The sequence below is a fragment of the Aythya marila genome (genome assembly GCF_965140915.1).
Source record: "Aythya marila genome assembly, chromosome: 1".
Lineage (NCBI taxonomy): Eukaryota > Metazoa > Chordata > Aves > Anseriformes > Anatidae > Aythya > Aythya marila.
Window position 1 is genome coordinate 92,311,864 of NC_139042.1, and position 18,187 is coordinate 92,330,050.

The 18,187-nt window shown below is 42.0% G+C and overlaps 1 protein-coding gene across 1 annotated transcript; it reads left to right on the forward strand.

The window, feature by feature from the left end:
* Positions 1-994: 994 nt before the first annotated feature.
* Positions 995-17,884, forward strand: TMPRSS3 (transmembrane serine protease 3; the record flags this gene model as incomplete). The annotated part of the gene is made up of 13 exons (XM_082751995.1): positions 995-1,012; positions 2,085-2,226; positions 4,040-4,150; positions 4,974-5,090; positions 6,197-6,320; positions 7,441-7,566; positions 8,541-8,584; positions 9,311-9,476; positions 10,998-11,167; positions 12,596-12,691; positions 13,794-13,936; positions 14,955-15,107; positions 17,497-17,884. 13 exons carry the CDS (start codon positions 995-997, stop codon positions 17,515-17,517), a joined length of 1,431 nt encoding a protein of 476 aa, XP_082608121.1. The 3' UTR covers positions 17,518-17,884.
* Positions 17,885-18,187: the final 303 nt, after the last annotated feature.

Consider the following 18,187-nt stretch of genomic DNA (forward strand, 5'->3'; position numbering starts at 1 on the left):
GATGCCATGGTCTGGGGGCGAATGGTTAATAGGAAGGTGATGCAGTGCCCTGTCCTTTGGGAGTGCCAGCTTCCATCATGCACAGCAAAGGGATTGACTGGCTTCCCTCACTGCAGACAAGCTCCAGGAGCTGGATGTTTTCATGGAAAACCTTCATTTATTCCCTGGCCTCTCAGGAGTCCTGTTTCCTGTATACTACTGTGGACTTTTGCTTCATGTCTCCTCCCCCATCTTCCCTCCACCCTCCCCTCAGTCACCTCTCTTTATTTAGTAAAATACCTCAAGCCATATTTGGACTTCTCTTGGGTATTTTGTGAATCTCAACATACATTTTCATTTTCTAAATCTTGGACTACAAGTTGATATAACAGTATCAGTACGGGCACACCGTTTTTAGGAATGAGTTACAGCTAGCAAAGTACTTCCAAAACATTGTACAATATTTAATTAACCCCTCTTAAAATGCTCTCTTTGCCATGAGTGCACAAAAAAAAAAAAAAAAAAAAAAAAAAAAAAAGGGTAAAAGAAGTGAAAGAGGAGCAGCATCTGCCCAAGGACCTTGTTTGTGGATGAGAAGAAGCACCTGGTGCTTCTGCCTCCTGCCACTGAGGGCTGTGGGCAGACTCCTCAGCTGCACGATTTCTGATAAAAGATGATCAAGCCCAAGCTGGTGTGGTTTAATTTCTGTGGTGTTTCTTTGCTTGGGAGGTTACAGAAAGGTTTGCAAATACTGCAATATTACCTTACACTCTTTCACTGATTAAAACACATGCTGAATTTTTATCACCCCCTTTCCATAGCCGTGCCATCCAGGGCTACCTGATACCCGTCCCCGGGTTGGGTTTCACAGGCTGCCTCCACAATGCTGCATCTGATCAGTGACTGAATGGGCAGCCTGGGGGAGACCTTTCCAGAGGAGACTGGCTTAGCAAGCGTGGGACTTCCTTTCGGCTTCTTTTGATAATGAAGAGAGAAAACAGTTTTGCTTTAAACTATGGCTTCTCAGGAAGAGGTGAGTGAAGCTTTGGGAGGGCGTGATGTCCTCTAAATAAGTGACACATCTGTGTTTTGCTCTCATGTAGTGTACTTCTCAATGTTGCTCTACTTCCAGATGAACAACTTATGCACCAGTGACAAGTTTTTTAAATATTTAAAAATCATGCACAGCAAGCTGTCCTTTTCTCTGCCTTAAAGCTAATGGTTTATATGGAAAACTTAATTTATGTCCATTGAAATATACAGTGAAATTTATCAAATGAAAGTGTAGAAACCTTATTGCAGTGGTTTGCTGAAAGGTGAAAAGACATTCCAGGTGATTAAAGATTTGTGTCACCAACAAAACGCATATACTTTGCCTAAAATGTGTCACTGTAAACATTTTCTGGGACTGACTTTGCAAGCACCTATAGCACTTTTACAGCTTACCAACTCCACTGTCTTTAGCAAGCCTGGACCTATATCACACTATTGTGAGTTCAAAAACATTTGTCACTGATAGTGTTCAGAACTGGAGCCAGAAATTAGAACTTCAAAACTATTTACCGTAAGTTCTCATGTAGCCCATTTTAATCATTTTTTCAGTGTGTAGTAGGTGATCAAATGTTTTCTCGGGTAAAATTCAGTAGGCCCATGCATGAGGTTGCTGACAGGTGCTGTACAGGTGTCATGTGCTTTTCCATCTTTCTCTTGTTTCTGATTGTGATTAAGGAGCACCTCACAGGGAATATATTGAAATTTAAGGGAAGACATCTCCAGTATAAGTTATTTAAATTAGCTACAGTGCTTAGATGAACTTGAAAATAATTTAAATTCAGTGGTTTGCTGGTTAATTAATTATAAGAGCTTCTCTCATGGAGTACATAAAATTTTATGAAGTGATTTATTTTGGGCAAAAACAGCATTCTTGAAAGTGTCTCCCTGGATTCACTTTGTATTTTTACATTCAAAAAAAAATTAACAAAGAAAGCATGAAAAAAACCTAAATATTCCTTCTTATAATGAGGAGGCCATCAATTTTTTTAGGGTGATAGAAAAAAATGCTTAAAAATTGTCTTTTTTTTTCTTTTCTTCTCCTGTTGGTCCAGGCACAAGAGACAAATCCCACTACTGGAAGTCTTGAAATCATCTCTGTTGCAGAAGATGAACCTCCAGTACCAGAAATTCACTTTTCCTTCAAAAGATTTTTCAGCATACAAGTGAGAGTTGACCCCAGTGCAGATGGATCTGGTAGGGACACGGCATAGCTTTGTTACCTTTGTAATCTGAACAGCTAATGTAGCCTTGCAAAACTACGCTTGCACACTCATTCAGAGAAAGCAATTACTTAGAGGAAGAAACACAACCTCACTCCCCCAGCTGTGAGATTTGCCACCGTATTAGCAGGTGATGACATCTTGTGTCTGCTTGCATGCACAAGTGTTTTTCACAGCCAGATTATTCAAACACTTCAGCCACATAGAAAATATTTGCCCACACTTTTCTGACATGATTTTCAGTGGATTATTTGAAATTTTATCAACTTGGAAATCAAGACCATTACAAAACCCGAATATACAATGTATTGGCCTTGGAGGAATAACACCAGTGTTTGCTACTTCCCATAGGTTTCACAGCAAAAATACCCAGTAACTTCAACAGAGGCAGGATGAACATCAAGGGTGAAGATGAAACAATTTAATTTTACAGTACATAGCTAATACAATTATCTAAAATTTTTTGCATACTACGTACCAACTCCATCGTCAAAAACAGCTATTCAGCTGCTGCTGGGAGGGGCTGGGTAGGCTGGGATTTACTTGCGATTCTATAACCACTGGGAGACACTCATCATCCTTGACTGATTTTAAGTTTCTGCTTATCTCAGACTCAAAGCTTGAAGAATAAGTGGGTGAAGAGCTGCATAAAATAAAATTGAAGAAAAGGTTCTGCCATCTCTTTTGTGTACTTGTGTGTACAGATGAGAGAGCTGTGTGTGCTATTTTCCCATAGTTTGCACTTTGAATATCAGAATACATTACACACAAGTGAACCTTTCATTATTTTCATTGTAATCTGTTCTCTTCCTGATTCACAATGCTGCTAAGTTGAGGTCAATTATGGAGGTGAACAGCGAGCAGGACCTGCTCATGAGATGTATTCGGCAATTACTGTTGGTGTCTATTTTAACTTTAGATGTTGGTGTCTATTTTAACTTTTAACATATTTTTTCCTGAAAACTCAATCTCAGCCTTGAGCCATTACTTAGTTCTCTCCTTTTCTTTATAGAAAAACCTTGGCCATATCACCTTTTCCCACATTTTTCAAGCTATCTTATAATTTGGAGGTCCTATTTTTGCAACTATTTTTTTCCTACCATTTTCAATTAACCTTGCTTCAAAGTCCAAAAGCAACTTTCTTCCTTCCTGTCTTGAATACTATTTATTAGCTAGTCCTCTCTTCTTTCCAGTATGCCTGCTCATGTTTGAATCTTTAGGACTCTGGAGGAACAAAGTTGGTGCATGAGGTAGTACGGAGTGGTCAGAGCAGCATCTGAAAGGGGCTGTGGCTGGAGGGAGCACCAGGACCATGACTTGGTACAGGCAAGAATCAGATGTCACACACAGGAAAGGTCATAACAAGGAGAGTTCATCCTTTCATCCTCATCAAACCAGTTCATCCTTTGCTATTTCCACTTAAAGAGTTTATTAGCCCATTTGAGTGTTCTGAATTCTTCAGCAAGTATATCAGTATCATGCGCACAGGTTTGATTACACAAAGCAGGTCAGAATTTCATTTTTCTTCAGGGTTTCATGTTTTCAAGAGAGGTGTTTGCATACTTTTAAGGCTCTCAGTGTGATGTAACTCATGATAACCAAAACTGAAAGCTCACGCTCTTGGTGGCATTGAGGACAGACCAATCAAGCTCTGTACAAGTGTGATTCAAATCACAAAGGGCAAAGGGGCAGTTACAGCTTCATCTAGTTGAATGTTAGATAAATCTTCACTGCAAACTCAAGCTGTTTTAACATCACAGAATCTGTTGTCTCTGTTTGGTTTCTAGGAGATATCGAACCACCTTCAATGTGCCATGTTTTAATCTCCCCAAAATACCTTCCATATGTTTGTGTTACAACCCTTCTAGTAATCCTAGCAGTTGCCATTGGCCTGGGTGGTGAGTACAATTAGTTATTCATTAAGTTCTCGATTAACCATTCAAATTCTTAATTTTTCATGAGCCTTCTACTTAGAATTGAATTAAACTGCAACCGTGGCATGCTTACTGAAGTAAAAAATCTTGTTGTTTTGATGGCTTTAAATTTTATTTACATGTATGAGTAAAATAGATCTACCATTCATGAGAGGGTTGGTGTAATATTTAGGACATAAGGGAACCTGCTGCCCTAAGAAATCTTTCTTCAGTCAAATTTCACTGATTTGTCTTAGGTGGTGACCTAAGAATTGAGAAACCAATTTAATGTAATGTGCATAGTTTTGTCCTGTAAATCACTTTCTTTAAGTTTGGTTTCAAAGAATTACCAAACTTTCCCCTACAACAAACAACCTCAATGAAGGAAAGAGAACAGGATGAGCTCAGTTGTGGCTGGAAAGTGTGACCTGCCCAGGGGCTGGTGCCAAATATGTAGGTGGCAGAGCGGTGCCTTCACATCTGCAGCTGGGATGAGCGAGGGTCTTCTTGCTTTGCTGGTGAGGAGCCAAGGCACACAGAAACATACCCTGGAGTGGAATGTAAACTGGGGTAAGGGAGCTGTGAAGGAGCCAGCATAGACAGCAAGGCCGATTCATCCAGCATTTCATCACTAATGGATGAGTTTAGCAGCACTGACAATGTTCAGGTTGTATTTCAGAAGTTCCTAGAGAACAGGAGCTGCCTTTTCCTCAGCAAGACAGAAATATTTACAGATAATGAAAGCCAGAAGTGCTAAATTAATATCCAAGTGTGTTTTCATCACCTTGTTTTCTTTCATTCTTGCTAGTCCAATACAACTGCATTGGGAAGTTTCGCTGCCGGTCATCCTTTAAGTGTATCCAGAAGTCAGCCAGGTGCAATGGTGTCTTCAACTGTAAAGAAGGAGAGGATGAGTACGGATGTGGTAATTCAGATTTGGTTATAAATCCCACCTACCTCCTCCTGTAGCGTTTGGCATATTATTTAGAGATATGTGTTGTAAAGAATTTCAGTGAGACAGAGGAAGATAGAGACTGATGGATTATCTAGATCAGGACTTAAGGGGAATGATCTCTTTGGGGTATTGATTTACAGCTTATGAGAAATCAGACTGCTTTTAGGATAAATGTGATGGTTGCTGAACACTGCTACTGCCATGTTGAGCATACTTCTCAGTTAAAAGTCTAGATGTTGTTTGACCGCTAGCACTTCCTCTGTTTGCAAGGCATACTTCACTGCATTACAGTGTGCGTATATGTATATACAGCACTCTCTGCGTTCACTGTTACACAGTTGTGCTGTGCCAGTTGTGAAGGTTGCAAAAGCCTGTTGTTGTCCTATGGGATGTGGAAACTGGCTTTTGTGTGCTGAGTACTGTACCATTTGCTGTTGCATGCGTGAATGTATTTCCCCACACCCGAATTTCTCTTTGTAATGGTTTATGGCATTGCAGGGCATTTAAAATTGTCCCTCCTTGTCCTGACTGTGGTGTTTCCAACAGCCAGAGAGAAAGGATCCCAATGTTTGGGAATAGCAGAACTGACTTTTACATCAGTGTACTTGTAATTGTGAGTCCTGCACCTGCTGTCGAGGAGGCAGCATGGCTTGAAGTGGTGTTATCTCCCCATCGTGGCTCAGCTCCTGCCACCAGGCTGGCACAAAGAGCCACCTGAAGAATACTTGCTGGCAGTGGGGCACAGACAGTCCCTGCGAGCTGGGTTCCCAGCCCGTGCATCTTTGCTCTCCCCAGCCCCTACCTGCCCATCAGCTCAGATGTTCCAGCCCCATTGCAGCAGTGGGAAGGGTGCAGAAACCTCCATGGGAGCCTAGGGGCTGTTGTTGTTTTAAAAAAAGAAAACATAGGAAAATTCCATCAAAGGATCCAAGTGATAAAAAGAACAAGTAGTAAAAACTGCATGAACCAAGAAATGTGGATGCCACAGTGGTGCATTGCATGGCTGTGTACATGTTGTGTACCCAGTGGTAATCCTCTGCAGCTCACTCAGGGTTTTCTTTCTCTGCATCTCAAAGTCAGGCTGAGTGGCAAGAGAGCGGTGCTACAGGTGTTCACCTCTGGATCCTGGCGAACTGTCTGCTCGGATGACTGGAAAGCAGAGTATGGAAATACTACCTGCAAACACCTGGGTTTCTCAAGGTATGAATGTAAAACAGAAGAAACTTTTCCTGACATTCTGAACAAACTCTGAGGTTTGCAGTCTTTCTAATGAAACCTTGTGTTGGTCTGGGCTATAAAAGAAAAAGTGACTTAACAATCCGCCTTTGTGAATAGTTGAGTATTCAACAACACAGTTGAGGAGGTTGGGTTAGTTGGTTATGTTTGAGGAGGTTTGGGTTGATATGGAAATAGTCCTTAATATTTGTGCATCAAAAATGACTTTTACTCCTCATTTACTCCTATAAATCCTAGATGACAGCTAACTACAATGATTTGGTTAAATCTTCCCTATGGGTTGCAGGTACCTGAATCCTACCCGTCTCTCTATTAACTACAACCTGTTGGAAAAGCACTGAACAATGTATGAGCATTTCCCATTTCTTTCACTTCCTCAGCAGAAAAATTGCATTTAGAATTGGTGTCATTAAATCTGCTAGGAAATGTTTTCCACTTCCCTTACTGAGGCCCAAGCTAGGTCCACCTTGCACTAGGGAAGAACCTGATGAGGCAGTTATCACAGAATCACTGAATAGTTTTCAATGGTCTGACCTGATTCCTGGAAAAAAGCACCATTTCTTTAAAAAATTTTCACACAACTGAGAAAGAGTTTGGAGCTGTGAGTTGCGTTATGGTGGTGTCACATTGATTTCTGCATATTATATTTGCAATATAAAGGTTCTTTGAATATGTTCTTTTTGCCTTTGTGATAAGGTACGTCTCAATTGCTCAGTGCAACAGACAAGAAAAAATCATCCTTCCTCCTGAAAAATATAACTCTAGGAAAAGGAGACAATATGCAGTGTTTCAGGAAATGTGCCAAGCAGTTACAACAAGAACTTTACCACAATATTAGAATTAAAATTTACCCTCTCTATCAGTTCAATGCCTCTCAGTATGTGTGACTTCCGCACCTGATTATGTCAATAGTACACACACGTTACAGAAAGGGCTTCTTGGAGAGGGTAGGATTGCTTTACCAAGTGTCAGAATCCGGTCACTGTGGTTGCTGAGCTGGATTTTCACTAGAAGAAGTGTTGAATTATTCAGAAGGATTACTGAAAGTCTGTCTGACGGAGCTGTGTTTATGGTTTATTTGCAGTTATGTGAGTTCAGGTTACCTGCCAGTGACTGCAGTCGAAAAACAGTTTCAAAGACATTTTGTATCCCTCAGCCACTGGTTATCAGCTGATCAAGTGACGTCCCTGCACAACGCAACAAACCTGAGGTACACTTCATCTTCTTGGTTGAATGGCAGAAAACCAGGCTGTTTCTGTAATGACAGGAAGAGAGTAATTAATAGAAAGGGAACTACTAATGGTTTGAGATTGTTGCCTATTTTTTCTGGCATGCAGTCCTTCATAAATGAAACTGCAACAGAGGCAGTTCAGGTTGGGGGTTAGGGAAAGGTTCTGCACCCAGAGGGTGGTCAGGCACCGGGACAGGCTCCTCAGGGCAGTCAGTGGTCATGGCAAGTGGTCAAGAAGCGTTGGATAATTCTCTCAGACATAGGATCTGATTTTTGTATGGTCTTCTGTAGAGTCAGGAGTTGGGCTCAATGATCCTTGTGGGTCCCTTCCAACTCAGAATATTCTCTGATACTGTGGTGCTATGATTTGTGATGTCAGGAATCATAGACCATGGTTCAGTAGCAGTTTAGTTGGAATACTAATTAAAAATCCAATCCAAGGCCCATTACATTCAAACACAGGCTTTATAATGCTCTATTTGAAAAGCCTAGTTGTCCCATCATTCCTTTACAGCAAATGGATAGACACCAGGCACTTATCTTTCTCTACTGTAAAGCAGTTTCTTTCAGTTTACATATTCCTAGATACTTCCCAGTGGGCATATGAACCCTTTATGGTGCATTTCTTTATCTTGACAGCTGCTTGCTTTTCTTAGCTAGTTTTCTCTGAGAAGCAATCTATGGATCCAAGGAGACTACAGATCACATTCTGATGAGCCTCCCCTCACAGAAGGGTGAACCACTCTTCAGCAGGACAAAATATGATCTGCAGACTCCCAATGGTGTCTAAGCTCCTACCTTACTCCAGCTAAATGTCTTAAGTAGATTGGATGAGTATATGACTTTGTGTCTCTCTTAATATATGGGTTACATATATTTAAGTGCATACAACTGTATAGGAAAAAATGGTATTCTTAAACTGTAACTAATACTGCACTGTCTCTTCATCTTAGAGAGGAATGTACTTCTGGCAATGTAATCATCTTAAAATGTTTGGGTAAGCATCAGCAAAAGTGAAAATAAGAAAATAAATCTGTCCTTCTTCATCTACTGCAGGGCAAGAGGTGGGAAGAATTGTATACAAAGGGGAATAACATCAGTTTTTCACACCCAAGAAAATATTGAATTTCTTACATAATGTTTCAAAGAATTTCAGGAAGCTGAATAAGCTGGCAGGGCAGATTTGGAGTATTAGGCAGTAGGAGCATTTTGGTGAGAATCAGAATAGGAAGCAGACATTTAAGGATTGTGAGTTCGGTCAGTGGGCTGATACCACAATTCCAACTCTTTTCCAACCCCCCCTGCCCCAAATTGCAATACAAAAAGTCAAAAAACAGCAGCAAAAAAAAATCACCAAGGGAGATGAGAGGCTTCAGCCTGCTTATGTGGGTTCCTGGGCACCTATACATTTCATGGGCAGAGCAGTTGGTTTCATGGCTCAGCTGAGCACTATGTCTGCAGGAGAGAAGATGTGAACTCCATAGTCCCATATCAGATGCCAGGCACAGTGCTGCAGGAACAGGAGGGTGGAGATGAGACCTCTGGGGCAGCCCCAGACCAAGACGTGGGCTGTAGGGTAGGGGATGGGGATGGAGATGGGCCTGAGGATGGTCCTGCTGCAAAGACCACCTGATCTTGGGAAAACTGGGAGGAGGAAGGCTCAAGGTGACAAAAAAATGTGTCTGTGTTTCCCCCATAAACCATAACCTTTGCTTTCTGGCAGCATGTGGGACACGGGCCAGCTATGGGCCACGAATTGTGGGAGGAAACGCATCCTCCCCCCGTCAGTGGCCCTGGCAGGTCAGCCTGCAGTTTCACGGGCACCACCTCTGCGGAGGGTCCGTCATCACCCCTCGCTGGATCGTCACGGCTGCCCACTGCGTCTATGAGTAAGTCCTGAATCGTGGTGTCCCACTGACCCTGCTTGCAGTATATCTTTGGGCACACTACAGAAAAGGGCTCAAGCACTGTGCTTTATTATCTTCATTTAAAAAAATGCAGGAGAGACTGGGTTATCCTTATTTCACAGGGTTACTCCACAAGATTTAAACCATCTCTCCTTTTTCTTGCACTAATGCAAATCCTTATGAAAAAGAGTCTCACCAAAAAGTGATTTGAATCAAAGGGCCCAGTTTTCAAATATTCTGGGTACTCCCAGCTGCCTGGGAAACCAGCTTAAAAAACATAAATGCCAGACTTTAGGAATCTAGATCAGCAACTTTTCTATATTGCATATGAATTAATAGCTTGGGAGGTTTGTACTTGACTGCTCTGGTACTCAGAAGATCCAAACTAAATCACAAGACTCTTTTCAATTTGACAGGATCAAACAGCTGTAGTTAAGAGTTATAGTGTGCTTAATGCCCTTTACCACGTATTCTTTGAAAGGCTACTTTGAGGTGGTCTTTGAGGTATAAATAGATGCTAAACAATTGTTTAGACCCTTTGCTGTGTAGTAATACACATCATCTTATCTTATTTATAGTGAGGGCTATTGTCTGGTTTTGCAGTCTTGTTTGCTGCCTGTGATGCAGGTGAGCTCTTCTAGTTCTTACAAGCCCCAGAGCACTGTCACTGAAACCATTTAGGCAACTAAAATGGGATTCATCTGACCAGTTCTAGGTGCCCTCAGCATGGATGCCCTCTTCCAAGCAAGTCCTCTGGGGTGCTTTTATATCCAGTGGAGAGCGGATACAGAACAGACAAATCCCACTCCTAGATTCTGTTTAGAGCCATGTGCTGCCATTAAAACAATTACTTAGGTGTTAAGCATTTTAGGACTTTTGTCCCCAGCTTTGTCCCCCACAACCCAGTTGGCTGTGATGTGTTCAAAGGCTGATGGAGATGGGAGCTGGCAATACAGCCCATGTTCCTGGGGCCTTTTCCTGGCACCACCACTCACTTACAGATACCATAGGTGGGGTGAAGCCAAGAGGAGAGGAGCTACTCACATGCTGGCAGCTGAACAATGGGGCTGCTCGTGAGCTGGGGACAGAGGCACCTTTGAGAAGGAAAGGCTCTGCCTTGAAAATACCTTGCCATGAGTGCCAATTCAGTTTGTCTAATGGGTGAGCAGAGGCATGCCAGGTCGTACCATCAGCAGCTGTGGGGTCACATAGAAAGAGAGACGGTTTTCTTCAAGGTATACCAATGCAAAGCTCTCATGTATTTGTAAGAAGTTGCACAGACAACATGTCAGTAAGCCACTGTGAAGCTAATATTAGTCACCTTTTCTGTGTTTTTGAAATTAGATGCAAAACATAGCCAATATTAGTAGATCAGTAAGCCAGTGCAGTGGACTGTAGTTATTTGCCTGCAGAGATTGATGTGGTTTGTAATCTCAGGAGACACGCAGAAAAAATGAGAGTTTTCTTGAAGGTTTCTCACCCTCTCTTACCTCTTTGTTTCAGCCTGTACTTGCCGAGCTCATGGAGCGTGCAAGTTGGTTTTGTGACTCAGCAGGACACCCAGGTTCACCCATATTCAGTGGAAAAAATTATCTACCATCGAAATTATAAACCCAAGACAATGGGAAATGATATAGCACTGATGAAACTGGCAGCACCGCTTGTTCTCAACGGTAACTTTTTCTGCGAGCTTCCACTTGACTTTCTCACCTCTCTAGCTAAGAGTGGGCAGGGTCTTTCCTAGAAGAGAAAAGGAAATTCCTTAGGTCTGACCCAGGCCAGCTGGGTGCATCCTCTAAATGCAATGAGAGAAGAGCAGCAAAGAGGTACTAAGAGTGCTGCTGTGGTGGCAAGGCAGGGATCCCTGTTGAAACGACATGGCCATGTCCCCAGTGCTCCCACGTCCCCAGCCATGGGACAAGTCTCATCTACCCCAGCAGGTGCTAGCCTCACGTGGCAGCAGAAAGCCCTCTCTGACCCCAGCATCAGGAACTCCTCTGTGCTCCATTTCCAGGCACACAGAAGGAGAACGTGATCACAAGTGCTGCAGAAAATTTCCAATCCATTCTGGTATTGGCTTGCTGAAGGCATTTAATAATGGGCAAACATTAACTTTAGTCTTTCTAAATTATTTTGCCTATCTAAAACAAATGCCCCACCTCATTTTTTTTTGGACGTCACGGAGATTTTTATGTCTTTGCTGTCCCTATTCCTGTGAGCACAGGGAGGTCCAGCAGTACCCAGAGCAGAAAATCAAACTTAAATTTCAAAGAGAAGTCAAAACAATTCATACATAATTATGTATTTAAATTAAAACCACTCAGCAGAGTGCCACCTATAGCTGACACAGCTCGTGAATGGAAATTATAAATAATAATATTGTGTGAATGTAAATGATCACCCACCAAGACCAAGGGGAGGCTGGCTCTCTCTGACACATCTAGATTGTCCATTCCTTAATCAATACTCTTGAAATCTTTCTAACATCCAGTTTAAATGAAAATTCAGCTTGGATTTATTCTATTTCAAATCTCAGCTACTGTTGTTTAATTTTGCTCAGGGTCAAGTTTGTGAGGCTGCCAAGAACAGCAAAGTCTCTGCACCTGAGCTGGGGGCTAGGGGCAGCCAGGGAGGCTCCACTGTGGGGGCTTGATGCTTGAAGCTGGGACCATTGCATTCTGGAGAACTGAAGTGCTAGGAATTACCCACTATAATGTCGTATCTTCCCTCCCTTTGGTGCTGTACCACCACACGAGGGACCTTTTGCTGCCATAGCAGCATGCCATGGGGGCTCCGTTGTGCCTGTCAACTGATTACAAGGTGTATTTCTTGTTTGCTCATTCATCATTTTACTGACATCCCAACACCTTCTTTATTACTTCCTGCTTGAAACAAATGAGGCCTGGCGTAGGTATTGTTTCAAACTTTGGCCACAAAGCAAAAAACTTACAGGACTGCCAAGCTATTTTATGTGGGGACTGGATGGTTTTCATAGTAAGTTCGTGGCAAGACAAACCCTGAAAGTTTTACTCAGTCATGTAACTTTTATTAAATTTAAAAGTTGTTCTCTCTTCTCTCCCTCTCTCTCTATTTTTAAATAGGTCACATAGAGCCAATTTGTCTGCCTAATTTTGGTGAACAGTTCCCAGAAGGGAAAATGTGTTGGGTGTCAGGATGGGGAGCAACTGTTGAAGGAGGTATTTTAAATGTCTGCTGTTAATTTCAGTACATTAAAACATCTCACATACAGTAAATAGAGGATTTGCCTGGAGCCTTGTTCAACATTCAATTTTGTGGAATATTGGGGGGGGGAGGGGGGAAGATGACATTCCTAAATTTTATGGTCATCCTAGAATGGGAATTCATTCTTTTACATGGGGGCAGATGAGGTAAAAGTGCTGTACAAACCCTTATCGCAAGGAATGGATGGGCATGCTCTATGAAAAGGATGAAAACCACAAATAGACAGCAGCACCATCCAGAGTGTTGTACTGAGACCTCAATCAAACTAGCTGTGTTGTTTATAACTTCAAGCATTGAAAGCGGAGCATGAAGGCAAGAATCAAACATTCATTTTTTTTTTCCAGTGAAAGCACGTATGTATTTTCAGGCAGGTTGGATGATAAAGAAATTGGATTTGTGAATAATGTTACAACAAAAAGGGATTTTTTTTTATTTTTAGCATGACTCACGGGTCATGTTAGTCAATAATAAATATTGAACCACTTTCAGTTGAAAGTGCTTGAATTCTCAGGTCATTATTTTCTATTCATTCTTCATTTGTCTCATTTAAAATGTTCCCGTTGTTCAGAGAACAAGAACAATATTACCTGACCTACAGATAATAGCAAAAGGTGGGAGAAAACAGAAAGCAAGGTTTACAGCATAAAAAAAGTTCTAAATTGGAAGAAGTCATTCAGACTCTCGTGAATACTTACAAAATAAATCAGATATTTGCAGATGTCGAATTTATGCACTAGTAATAGAAGAGAGTGCCCAACTAGCTTTTAAGATTACTATTGTCATTGCTTATTTAGTTTGAGGCAGAAACATATGGCTTGCAGTTTTTTATTACATACTGTGATAATTTCCAGCTCTATGCAGTCGTTAGTTACTGGAATTTGTAAGTGATGAGACATCTGGTTGCCTTACTTGTATGTTGTCATTTTAACTGCATTTCTTTCATCCTTGCTTGCCAGTTCTTCACATACTAAAACACCTTCTGTGTATAATTAGAGATTACTTTCAAAGATAGAGCTCTCGTTTGTTTGCTTTTGGTTTTGTTCTGTTTTTGAACAGGTGATACATCCGACACAATGAATTATGCAGGTGTTCCCTTGATTTCTAACGCAATTTGCAATCACAGGGATGTCTACGGTGGGATCATAACTCCGTCAATGCTTTGTGCCGGTTTCCTAAAGGGAGGGGTAGATACCTGCCAGGTATGAAAGTTTCCAAACTGCAAGTGTGCTCATTAACAGCAACGATGGAAAAACATGAGTGATAAGCTATCAGAAGGCACTCCCAGGCTTTTCTTGGGCAAACATTTGTTCTTGTGCCATTTACTCCATTCACCATGAATATATAGCACTGATTGTGCACACATTCATATGCTACAATTCCCTTCTTATATTTCTTCTGTGGACCATATCGGCTACTTCTGAAGCCAAATTTACTTAAGATATTTTTTAATTCCTCATATGTGCTACAGTGTGGTACCATCCTTTCTTTGCCCTGGCTATGGCCTCTGCACTGCACTGAATTGCACTGGGAACAGCTCTGGAGAACTGCAAGGTGCAGAAACCCTGTGGTGAAAAGCAGCCAAAACATTTATCAGAAGAGAAGCAAAGTGTGCAACTTTAGAAAAAGTAGAGGCAGGGGGAAGAGGAAAGGGTTTGAGTAACTCAGAGGCTTGTCAATAACTCATGCCTACTCACAGTAATGCAGGATCACCAAGCTAATTGTGGATGAAGGGGAAGGTCTGTGGGGCACTTCATGTTCCCAGAGTTACCTAGTCGCAATTACATGAGGAACGAGATGAAACCAAGGCATGAGGTGCACTGGTTGTCATTGAAACACCTGTTTGCACAACTTCCCCAGCAAGGTACCCAATACCAGAACATTGCTGTTGCCAGCAGACCTGCCCAAAGGCAGCATGCTCAGTGTATGGTCCTACTCTTTGGCTCTTTCTGAATTCCCTTTTTAATTTCTGTTGTTGTGGTGGCTTGGATGTTGTTTCTGTTGTACTGTATCCTAGCTGGGGAAAGAAAAATAGGATCTAACAGTGTCCCTAAAAGGTCACCAATTTCTGCTGTAACATATGCTTATCCTAGGGCCCAGAGCAGAATGGAAATAGGAAACTTTGAGTTACTGGACTATGCCTCTCCCCTCACCCTGCCAAACAGATATTCCCATCCTTTTCTGGGGCACTGACATTTGTTTTAATTCTTTGTCCTCCAGGGAGATAGTGGGGGCCCTTTAGCGTGCGAAGATATGAGCATCTGGAAGTTGGTGGGGACCACCAGCTTTGGAGTGGGCTGTGCAGAAGAGAACAAGCCAGGCGTCTACAGCCGAACCACCTCCTTCCTGGACTGGATACACGAGCAGATGGAGGTGTGGTTTTGCCCTGTCTCCATCTCTAGCTGTAGCTTTGCTCCATGTGTGCCATGCAGGGTTCAGCTCCTATTTGTCATAGCTGACCGGTGCTGTAGGGCCATGTGTGATCTGAGAGCAAATTTGTCCTGTGGAAGCTGAGGGGGGAGAAATAAACTGGAGAGTGGGGAAGGGTGTTGGCTGGAAGGAGAGGAAAGCAGAGGGAAGGAAGTGGGGGGACATTACAGCCACCTTCACCTGCCCCAGGTGATTCACAGCTTACAGGTATGCACCTATGCACAGGCTCTTAAATTTTATTCTACCTTCAAGACAAAACCACCCTAATCACCAATTAAAGTGTATGTCCCATCCTCCTCCACCCTGGTCCTCACAGGCAGAGGATCCAGCACTGCTATTCCAGCACCCAATTTGCTGGAATGAATGAGTGAATTAATGAACGAATGAATGAACAGCACTGGGGCTATGCCAGCAGCAGCAGCAGCACAGCCCTCAGCCCCAGCTGTGCTGCCATGCTGCCACATGCTGGAATCACTCCTGCCCTCATCTCGTATGTGAAATAGGTTAGACTTCCTCCTCAAACTGAAGTGCTAATGTCAAGCACTCACAGACAAGGAAATACCCACCGTGAGATTACATGCACAGTTAAAGTTCAGTCCTCTGTCTATATACTGTATGACACACACTGTTTTCACAGCCTATATTACACACAAAGGTTTATGCTATCACATGCGCATCTGCCACACAACAAAGCTAGAGAAGGCAAGATAATATGCCCAAAGCTTTAAGAGCTCTGATACTCTTTCTTTCTTTCTTTTTTATTTCTCATGCCTGTCCTGTCACCCCACCCCTGTTCCTCCCCATATCTTTGGCATTGTGTTCCCCCACATCAAACCATAGGTTGTAGAAATGGCTGATATTTTGCACACGCAAGAGAAGTGCAAGAATTTTGTATGAAAATGTCACATCTAATGAAGTAGTCAAGGGAAAAAAAATACAGCTGAATCTTTGTTTAGCTAGAGGTTAACGTTACAATTTTTCACAAAGACATCCTTCAGATTAAACATTTATTTATCCCCCATAAAAAGGACTTTCAGTTGTACCACAGAAGCACAGACACTTTTTAATACAATGAAAGAAACCAAAAGAAAGTAAAGGTAATATACCTTTGAAAACAGGACCAAGGGAATGGCAGTCCTGATCTGCTGTTAACTGCTATTGCTCACTGTGGATTGGGATTCATTTGATCTCTTCAGAAGTTCTTCTCCTTTCTTCACTCTAAATTAGCTCTTGTAGTTAAGACTCAACAAGGAGAAAGTGATCCATTTTGATCTAAGGGATGCAAAACTGCAAGATAAGGAATTTAGTCATCAAACGGTTTCTTTCTGGAAATTGGCTTTATAATTACTCACTTTTCAGGGCCAGTCATCTAATGCAGAGCATGATCAAAGAGGAGGTATTTGTGTTTTCTGATCTTCTGTTCCCTGGCTTAAAAAACGAGTAAAACATTTATGTCTCACAGATTTTCAGGAGCATGATAATATTTTGCTAATGGCTTTTTCCCTTAAGTGCAAAGGGAAGTTTTTCATTGCTTTCCTCTAGGTGGTGAAAATTAGTTGGTGTCATTTAACAAGATGTTTCTCCAATATTATGAGCAGAATTTCTCCTGTCTCCATTCTGATGATCAACCACTAGGGAAGGAAGCAAAAAAGTTTATAGTGCTAATGGGAGTGCCAGTGACCTACATATATTACTGAGATATACTGTGAAAGGTTCCCAGCCCAGATGAAAAAAAGGAAAAAATGAGAGAGAGAGAAAGAGAGAGATCAAGAGAGCAAGAAGGAAGGAAGGAAGGAAGGAAGGAAGGAAGGAAGGAAGGAAGGAAGAAAGGAAGGAAGGAAGGAAGGAAGGAAGGAAGGAAGGAAGGAAAAGAAAGAGAGAGAGAGAAAGAGCAATGGAACAACTAAGAGGAAACAAAATATACTCCTTCAAAGCTTTCTTAGTTCCCTGTATGCACTTGTCCCACATGCAGTGTCTGGCACAGTCACTAATATATTCCTCCTTCCCCCATAGCCATATTTCTTTACGAATCATCTATTCCTGTCTCAGCCCATGTGATGCTGACAGTCAGTGAACCCAAGTGGTGACAGAAGCTGATGGCGTTCGCTCAGGTTCACAATGCTATATGACGGGAATTAGACCACATCTATTTTGAGGAGCTGGTGTATTTTTGTGAACAACAAGCATTGCCAGTCCTAAGGCAGAACTGGCTCCAGTAGCCCCCTCGTGCCTTTGGTGACTGTAGTACAGTAAAAAATGCCATTCCCTTCCAGGGTTCAACAGGCAGCAACGTGAATGTTTGAATAGCTGCATAATTTCTTTTGTTTTCTAGAGAGAAGAGCTGCAGACCTGAAGGGACTGGCAACTTGCTGGGATTCTGAACACCCACGTCAAGACGCAGCCCCACAGAAGGACCTACTGCACTCTTCTGGAGGTCTGTTCTGAGCTGTGTACCTTCATGGGCTACTTTTTACCATTTCTTTTTGGTACTGGTAACTGTACTTAATGAAAACTGTTGCACATTCATCTTCTTTTCGATGAAAGAGGCAGTTTCATTCTGCACGATGGACACAAGCATTTACTGTCACCTCCTAATTTCACACAGAAGAAGTGCTAAGACTGATAACCCAGAATGCTGCAATTAAGTTTTGCAAGCACCATGGGTAAAAGACTACAGGAACTTCAGATCAGGTTGCTTGTTACTATTTTGGTACTTCCCTTCCAAGAACCAGACTACAAAAAGATTTTTTTTTTCCTGAAAGTATTCATGTATAAGGCCCATACTGTGTTGCACAGGGATTTTTTATAGACATAAAGCACACAGGAAGTGAGCAGTTGGAAATTTTGGCCCACACTTGGCAAGTACACTCAACTTCTGTTAGAAAAAAGAAAATCATTGGATTCTAGTATTTTATCATGTGAGCAAAATCCATAAAAATTGCATGCTCTTGCTGTAAATGGCTTGGAAATGAGCATTATATAGATGGTAACTGTACTGAAAAAATCTGAGATTACTGAACAGT